General features: G+C 39.7%; 1 protein-coding gene across 1 annotated transcript in view; it reads right to left on the bottom strand.

Moving 5' to 3' along the window:
* LRBA (LPS responsive beige-like anchor protein) overlaps positions 1–9,862 on the bottom strand; it is a 621,066-nt gene that overhangs the window by 64,651 nt on the left and 546,553 nt on the right. The window contains 1 exon segment of the mRNA XM_025198536.1: positions 5,940–6,107. Within this exon segment, the coding sequence (XP_025054321.1) occupies positions 5,940–6,107 (168 nt within the window).

Here is a 9,862-nt window from a genome sequence, read left to right as displayed (position 1 = left end):
AAAAAAAAAAAAAAAAAAGGAATTAACTTAAAAATAAAACAGCACACAGCCATCATCATAAAACTGCCAGCTTTTCCACCCAACAGGACCTCCTTGAGGCTCCAGAAGAGGGCTCAGAAACAACACTGGGTGCATCTACATATGGAATTAAGGTGAATGAATAAACTCTGGCACATATCCTGTTGGATTTTATTGCTCCTGGGTGTCGCATCTTTATGTGCACTTGGGAACACAGCATGTTGAGCTGGATTCGAGCAGCCCTGGCTAACAAGAGGTTGGGGGGGGAGGGGCAGGGGGGTCAGCCCATTAGCTTAAGGCTGCTCTGACCCAGCTGCAGGGTCAGAGCAGCCTTAATGCTGCAGAGGGGCTGGTTAGGGCATGAGGGTGCTCCAGTGTGGGGCTAGCCAGCCGCATTGAAGCACCCTTGTGCCCCAGTGAAGCCCATCAGCATCTACATGGGTACTGATACACAAAGAACGCTGCTGTAAGATAGTACCTGTATTTACAAGTACTAATCTGCAGTGTAGTTAATTAGTTTCCTGCAGCCAAATAGGGCCACACATGTAGATGTTGAGACTACTGCAGAGCTAATTAGGGAGCCCCACAGTAAACACCTCGTGTAGATGCACCCACTGGCTGCACCTCTACAGTTGTGTGGTTGCCAGTTTGAGAAAGGTTCCTGTCCATCTCTCTAACAGACCTGTTCACCTGCACATCCTTGGGAGCGTTTGAGGTAAAAGCGTGAACTCTATTAGCCACAGAGTCCTAAGTTTTATTTGGGTAGATACAATTTATGTGCATCTTAGTAACATAATGATGAAAGGGGAAAGCAGCAGCCTTCTTATTTTTTTCCTTCTCTCCGATATGTATTTAATAAAATATCTTTTATCCTTGTACCAATGTCAAATAAAATATCTAAGTACAATTGATTTTCTGTGTTGTAATAATAAATAGTAGCTTTAGGGAAGGGGATTAGCTTATTTTCCTCTAAATATACTACCTCATACAGTCACCAATTTAAAGGGGGCTTTTCAAGGAGATATGTGCTGGGAAATATAATCATGAAATATCTAAATCAAACAAACTCTCCACTGACTACATGCAATTTGTCAAGTTTCAGTTCTTGATTAGTTGCCAATTGCAAAGACTCAATTGGCTATTTTCATTCTTGTGCAGCCATTATGGAAAGAGCTACATTTGCCGTAAAAACAAAGGAAATACTGTGTGGAAAATTAATCAAACCAGTGAAAAGTATCTAGACCAGCAGTGCTTGACCTCCACCTTGCAGGGCTCCTCCTGGGTCTGGAAATCGGCGGCAGGGGAGTGATGGCAGAATTAACAGTCACAGCTTCCAGAACCACAGCAATTAATGCTGCTGCCACTCCCATACTGCCAAATTTCCAGATGACATGGTCCTGCATGCTGGACAGTACCTGAGGACCAACCCTGCACACTACCCCGATCAGTGGGATCTGGCCAGAAGGTTGAACAGTGGTCTACTATTTAAATTACTAATTAAAAAAAATAAAGCATAATTTTAATGTACTATCAGTAAATCTAGATAGACGAGTGTGGCAATCTTCCTCTTGCATCCAAAAACCAAGGAAGCCCTTTTTCAGAACAGATATATGCATGTGGGACACTACTGCAGTAGCGTAACTAGGTCAGGAGTCCCAAGTGCCGACTTAATGGAGCAGGGAGGAGCACGGGTGATAGCAGAAAAATAACAGTTGCCACTGCAGGCACATGACTGCACCAGTACATGCCAGCAGCCAGAAGTCTCTGCTGTCCCTATCGTCCCAGGTTAAACCTTGACACAGATCTAGATATGACAATTCAAGACAGAACAAAGAGTTGGTACTAAATGCAACATTACCTCTGGCAAATATTATATGCTGCAGAGCAAATAAAAATGGCTCACTAAGCAGTCACTTCCCTCTACATTGAATCTCTTTCGGAAAAGATGAGTGAGCGCAGGGGACAAAGTTAACTGTGCTGTTGTTACACCAAACAGCTGGAAGAATGGGAAGCCAAGAGAGCAAAATGGAAGATGTACAAGACATGCCAGAAGATTCACTAGATCTCTTCGTTATCCTGGCTGTGGCCCCTTTCCCCCCGCTGCCCTGGCTCAATCTCTCTCTTGCACTACCCCCACCAGAGATTTGCCTTTAAATTATGCATGCTTTTCACTCCCATGGGTTTATCTGCCAGAAGGTAGCATGTGGCCCATGGTTTGCATTTGAGTTTAAGAATTTCTATTACAGCAGTCAGATCCTTTCAAAATACTTCAAACTCCTTTATTCCCATAGGCAGAAAGAATGGCAGGAAAAATTGTTCACAGCAGTATAAAGGGATGTAAAAGTTCTACATTTTCAACTAAAAAAAAGGTTAAAATATGGTTTTAATCAGGTAGTTTTCCTACCCAGACCAGTGTTTCCTTCTTGTAATATATGTAACCTGACTAACTGTAAAAGTAGTGGTGCCAATTGGAGCAGTTTAGGAGACCAGAGGAAATTTTGCATTAGCCTAAACTCCTCTCCTCCCCAGTTTTTTTCCCAGTATTATTCTGTGTGTGGCCTCTGATGAAGAACCAGGTTACCAGTACCCAGATGTGAGGATTCACCATCAATACACACACTTCAGGCTTCCTTTTTAGTTACTAATGTGGCCTAGGGAAGGTGTGTATATTTTCTCTCACACAATCCATTTGGAGATATTCCCATGATTTAAATATACATTATTTCCATGAGATTATTGACTCTTAGTACTTTGTAAATTTCCAAGAATACAAAAGCTTTTAAAATTCTTGCATGACCTAAAAGTCTTTTGTGACCTAATACAACTGTTATGATTTAAAGACAAATGTCTTTAAAAAAAAAAGTGTGTTCTAAACCATTAAAAACTTAAAATGTTCCCCCCTATAATGGCATAAAACCCCTGACTCTAGTCCTGTATGTTAACAAAATACTTGACCTTTTTGTGTCTAAAAACATTGTTAATTGCCAGACCAGAAACTCATCTGACCCTTTGACTATGATGATTTCGGGGCAAAAAGAAGGAAACATTTTCTGGCAGCCTGATTTAAAAGCAAAACTGGCAAGTGATTGAAGCTGCTCAAGGATAGGGTATGCTAGTGTAAGTCCTCAGGGAGATGGATTAGTAGGCAGGGAGAAAGTGAAGCTGCCAAAGGTGCATGATAAATTAATTTAGCACATAGATACAGACTGATTAAGCACACAGATATATACACAATCTGATTTTTTTATTGCTTTCATCTTCACTCATGAGTTAAAGACAGAATATCTCACTATTGATGATGACATTCATGAATTCTCTTTGCACACTTATTGATAACACATATGACAACTGATCAGCCACTGTATTTTTATTACAAATGCCTGTGTGTATAATAGAGAGATTACATGTTACACAAAATAAAGATATATTAAAGGGATACCAAATTCTTTGAAGGATTTTTATTATTAGAAATATTTTTGCTTGACTTGCTGAAAAATATTTAAGGAAAATTTTGCAGTTGAGAAGTCTTCAAACAGCAAAGATGCTCAAAACAAATACTGATTGATAGTACTCATTTTGCTGTTGACCTTTTGTATATGTATTTTTGACTCAAGCAGAAAAGTTTCAGAAATCTCTTATGCTTGTTGAACAACCCCATCATTGTGGCACTAACCATGATATTTTTTCTTTCCCTCCCCTGTTTTTAGGCCACTCACTTCCACAGTGCAGACAGTATGAAGCAACTTAAAAGCAGTCAACAAGCCAGAATTGCAAGGATTAGATCAGATAAAACCACTACAAAATCATGACTCCTACTTAGAGAACAAGCTATTGTGTGTGGTCATACAAAGGGCACATCTATCTCTAATCTGAAATAACAGCGTTTTAAACAGATTTTTAACTTCTTTGCTCCTAAATGATTTTTTCAGGCTACAGTGTAAGTAAACATGGATCACAGTTATATTGATAATGCAGCTGTCCTTGAAAAATTAAAAACTACATAAAAGTTTAATGTGCTGCAGGCTGTTACTCTGATTACTCTTTCTTCAGTTATTTGCATCGTTCAATGTCCTTTTATAGAAAGATTATTTTTATGCTTTTCTATTACAAGTATAAAACACTAGGAAGTTAGCATTAGAAGAAAAAATCTCCTAAGAGAGAAATACAAGGTAAAAATAAGATTTATAGCACATATTTCTTGTACCACTAATGCCAAGCAGTCATAGCATATTCAGTATTTTCTTTTTATAAAAAGATCCATTCTTAATAGCAATTAAATTTCATATATCCTATATAAAACAAAACTAACTTCAATGAAAATTTTAAAAAATAATTAAATATTTTTAAGCCTAAGCAATAGAATCACATTTGGATTTTTTCCATCACACTCTTAAACCTTTGTAATACTTCAGGAGTCTACTAACTATTCTTTTCAAAGAGGTGTTTCCTAGTCATTGTACAGTGAAAAATATAATTATTGAAATGAAAAACTAATGACAGTTTCAGCAGTATTTTGCCAAAAATTGTTTCAAGTCAAGGTGCTAACACCTTCTCCTACATGTCAAGCATTCTAATCTCTGTGTTAATATATACTTTTGCAAGTAATGATATACAATTCTCTTCTAAGATTTTAGCCCGAATCATGAAAGAGATATTTACATCTCCATCAGCTTCCAAACCCAAGTAGATCATCTTCCTGTTACTCCTAGTTAAATTTCACCTGGAGGTCAGATTTTCAGTATGTGCAGGTAAAGTAGCAATTTGGAACACTATTTATTTATTGAAATGGCTACTAGACCCTGCCTTGTTATCTCTTTCAATAAATATTACATTGCAAAACTGAAAACCTAATATATTTTTAAATTCTATAATGAATGCTTGAGTATGGAAATTCCATAATCAAATATTGCTTTTTCCACTTCAACTGAATATTTCCTTGTGGTATTTATATCTAGCTATGCTTTTTAATAGAACAGTGTCTTTGTCCGTATCAGTTCAGTTTCTTTAATTTTAAAACATGTTATAAAAGTCACATTTTTTTCTATAGTTAATATACATATGATTATGTTTGGTTCAAATTTACTGTTCTGAACAAAAGAAGCAAAGTCCATCATGAACCATTTTGTATTTTTAACAAAAGCTATACCTTTTTAAATCCACAAAGCAATATTTGGCAGGAGTTCCAAGGAATATTTTAGAAAATAAATTTTTGCCTAATCCTGCAATTGTTCCCACATATACGATTTCTGTTATACTGATATGGGGTATTATCATTTTAAGAGGTATCATTTTCCTTTTTCCTATAAAATGCAGCATTTTTAAGTTTTAATATGACACCACAGCAAGACCAAAGAAGAATAAAGGAGATCATTCTATAGTTATATGGAATTCTATGTATGCTACATATGAAAAGAAAGTTATAAAAGAGTAGTATAACAGGAGTATAAAAGAGTATAAAAGTACATAAAAGAAAGTTATTAAGGTTGCAAAGCTGATAACACAATAGTTAAGGAAGAGGTCAAATATAAAAAGTCTCATAAATTTGAATATATTATAAAACATAAATTCATCATATACTTTTTCATGAGATCTTAGACTTGGTACACAGGACAAACAGTACATATGAAAAAGAAGCAATTACTTAACACTTATTTTTTCTTAGTTTTTAATGCATCCAGAATGTAGGCAGAGAGAGATTAAGACCACCATTTGCAGAAGTGTCCACACGTTTTGTGAAACTTAAGTGACTAACATTCAGGACTTGAAACTCTTGGACCTCACTGGTCTACAGACAAGCTTCCCCAGAAAATTAGAGATCTGAAGAACTAGTGATAAAGTTCAGCGAGTATGAATCCTTTACTGAATGAAAATGGCAGTGTTTAAGCAAGTTTTTTTTCCTCCAGTTTTTAATGCACACTTACCTCTCTCAATACAGGTTCTGTTATCGAACTCAAATTCACTGCTCCTTCATAGGTTAAATAGTAGAATACATTCAGGGATCGGACAGCCTCTGGCCCTTGCTGTTTGTAGCCAAAAATTAGATCAATCCACTGGTGAAGCTGGCATGAAACAAACTCACTCTCCAAGGCCTGTAACAAAATGCAACATACGTTATCGTTGAGGAAGCCAAATATTCAAAAATGGGTTAGGGAGCTACCTTTAGCAGTAATGGGAACATTACTAATAATATTTCAAAGAAATTGTACAAAAATGAGTAATGCCTCAGATGGGGCAAGGCAGTGCAATGAAAACCAGCCATGTAGGCCACCTGTTCTGCCTCCTAGGAACCAAAAGGGAAAGGAGATTCCAGTGGCTGGGATACAAAAAACAGCTGCTAGGTAGCTTTTGCTCTTTCGACATGTAAAAGACAGCCTGGGATACTTTTCTTCATCTTTCAGGAATCTATCCTTTCCATGTTGCTGGAGAGATATCATCTGAGGTTGGAGGGCTGCCTTTCCCCCCTAAAGGCTACACTAACTTCAATTCTCACCAAGCCATCAGGCCTTATTACAGACCCAGATGCCAGGTATGCCCTCTCATCAGCACAGATAACATCACCCCTTGACCAAACAAATTATCATTCACTTGTTCCTCTACCTGCTCATATATGCTATCACCTGCTTACAGTGCCTCCATGATGTCTGCATTGGATAGACAGGACAATCTCTATACGAAAGAATGAAATGATGCCATTTTGCCATCAATTACAGAAAGAAACAAAAGCCCATGGCAGAACACTAACCGCCATGCACACTTCATCACTGACCTTGGAGTAACTGTACTCAGAAAATAAAACTCTAGAGACTTGAAGGCAAAACTCAAACTGCAGAACTAGAAATCATTCATGATTTGGATTCGGGTATTAAAAGCGAACTAGCAAAGTTCACTGATAACAATGAACTATGGGGGAGAGTGCTCATGCTCAAAACCAGGCTGGCAATACAGGCTGACCTAGACAGGCTCACGAGATCCATGGACCTCAACCTGATGTCATTTAATATGGAGAAATGTAAAGTGCTCCACCAGGGGAGAAATAATCCACAACACACTGACAGGCTTGGCAGTGCTATGCTTGCTAGAACCACATATGAATGAGACTTGGGTGTCGTGATAGACAACAAAATAAACACAAGCCACCATGCTGTAGCTAGCAGAGCAAATCAAACATTGGCATACATCTACCAAGGCATCTCGAGCAAGGCTAAGGATGTCATCCTCCCTCTCTATTCAGCCTTGGTGAGACCGCAGCTGGAGTTCTGCGTCCAGTTCTGGGTGCTGCACTTCAGGAAGAACGTGGAAAAGCTCGAGATAGTCCAAAGGAGGGCCACACACATGATTAGAGGCCTAAAGACCAGGTCATACAAGGACAGGCTGAAGACTTGGGACTGTTCAGCCTGCAGAAGAGAAGACTGAGAGGGGACTTGGTGGCAGCCTATAAGTATATCAAGGGCATACATCAGGGCCTGGGGGAGCATCTGGTCACCAACGCCCCCCGGGGGAGGACAAGAAATAATAGGCTGACTGAGGATTGCTTCAGACAAGACATAAGGAAAAATGTCTTTACAAGTCGAGTACGGAGGGTTTGGAACAGGCTCCACCCTTGGAGATGGTACAGTCATCCACCCTGGCAATCTTCAAAAAGTATCTTGACACCCATCTTGCTGGGGTTATCTGATCCCAGCAGTCTTTCCTGCCCAAGTGCAGTGGGGCTGGACCCAATGATCTGTAAAGTCCCTTCCAGCCCCTAACAACTACGAAACTATGAATCCACAAATCAGCCTCTGTTATAGTCTCAATATTGACTCCGAATTCTTATGCCATTGAGTAGCTTTTACAACCCCTATGTCCCTCAATAGGTTAAGTGTCTATTGACTTATTCAACATACCTCCACCTCTCAGAACTGTCACCTCCTATGTTTTGTATTTAAATTCTCCTCTATTTAGAACCCTTGCTTTCTGCAAGTCCATTTAGAGCATCTGAGAAAGCTACAAAAGCTTATATCTCTCTGAACTAGTTATTCTCTAAGGGCACCTCAACACATGCAAGTAAAGGTGTGATGGGATCTAATGTGTGATCCACACAATTGCAGCTCCTGCCATGCTACACATACATGGCAGGACACCTGACTGTGAGATTGTGAATCAGAGCCCATCATGCCTTATCACTGGTGCAGGAAGCAAGTTCCTGCAGCTGGAAGCCCCCTCCATGACTGGGACACCATAGCTGCTGCGATCTCCCAGCCACAGGGGTGCATAGTGCACCCCTGCAGCTGGGCACACTGCCAGTCGATGGGGCTTTCAGCTATGGGAACATGTTCTCCCATGGCTGGGAGCCAGCATCAGCTAGGAGCTCCCAGGCTTGGCCCACAGCTAGCAGCTCCTATGAGCTAACGGGGCTCCCAGCCATGGGGTCACAGGCTACATGTGCAAATTAAAGCTGGACAGAAACCAGCTATAAGGTTATTATGCATTTTCCAGCAATAATTTTATAGCTGGTTGGGCCTTTTTATGGTGCCATAGTTAATTTATACATGTAGCCAGTCTAAATCAATTACACAATTAATTGGTAATTGCATAATACATGTAACATGTAGAGGTGGTCTAAGGTGCCACTCTGTTCTGCCTTCTCCCTCAAGCCACAACATACATCAGATTTCACAACTTTATTGTTCAAATGGTAGCAGAAGTGTTATAAAGAGTAAGCATAATTAGTTCTACACACAAAACTTATTTAACAATAATGCAGCTCATATTAAACCTGTCTGGGACTGTTCTTTCTAACACAGCTACCAAGGTAATGTACTTACTATGCCAATTATGAAGAGGGTGTATGTTTATGGGGGTTGCTAAATTTGCTAGTGACTTCAAAAAAATCAGATGGGTTAGACCATCTGCTTATAAATTTCATAGAAACATAGAAAAATGAGCGAGAAAGCGCCTCAGGAGGTCATCTAGGGCAACCCTTTGTTTGAGCCATGTCAATGATAGACAAAAGGTTTGAACTTAAAAACTCCCAATGATAGAGATTCCACAACTTCTCCAGCCAATCTGTTTCAGTACTTAACCAACCTCATATTTTCAGAAAGCTGTTCCTAATATGCCACCTAAGTTTACGTGGTTTCTTGATTTGCCCATAAGTGCTTAACCTCAGAAGATAAACAGGTAGACAGACACTACTAGGCAGCTAAGAAATATTCATTTCTTATCCACATAGCAATACAGCAGATTACCACCACATAACTTTGGGGAGGTTTTGGGAGCTGCTACCATTTTTTATGCTAGTCAGTAAATTTAAATGCTATATTTAGCCAGCATACACATCTATTGGCTGGAAACTAAAACTGTATAATCTCCAGGTCTTTGGTTTACCACAATTAAGTTCAACAGAAGTAAAAGATTAGTCATATTATGTTCTGCCTATGACAAGACAGTTAGGCTCATACCCAAAAAAGAACCCAGCATGTACATACTAATTTATACACCCCAGACACTTCCAGATCAAAAATCAATGCAAGTTCTTGAGATTCTTGATGCAGTGATGCTCAACCTTTGGGTCCTGTGGCCAGATTGAGCCCTGAATGCCAGGATCAAGGGCCCTGGGGTCCAGCACTGCCCCCCCACACCTCCCCCCCCAGCCCAGGGTTGGGCCTTGGGGGCCTGGTGCTACCCCCTCCTGCCCCACTGGTCTTTGAATCATAGGGACCTCAGAAGGTAATCTAGTCAAACCCTCTGCTCAAAGCAGAACCATTTGCACCTAAATCATCCCAACCAAGGTTTTGCCTAGCTAAGTATTAAAAACCTCCAAGGATGGACATTTCACCGCCTCTTTGTATAGCCTGTTCCA

This window comes from Alligator sinensis, unplaced genomic scaffold (genome assembly GCF_000455745.1).
Source record: "Alligator sinensis unplaced genomic scaffold, ASM45574v1 scaffold169_1, whole genome shotgun sequence".
In the NCBI taxonomy this organism is placed as follows: Eukaryota; Metazoa; Chordata; order Crocodylia; family Alligatoridae; genus Alligator; species Alligator sinensis.
Note: the sequence above shows the minus strand (reverse complement) of the source record. Positions and strands in the feature narration are given on the sequence as shown.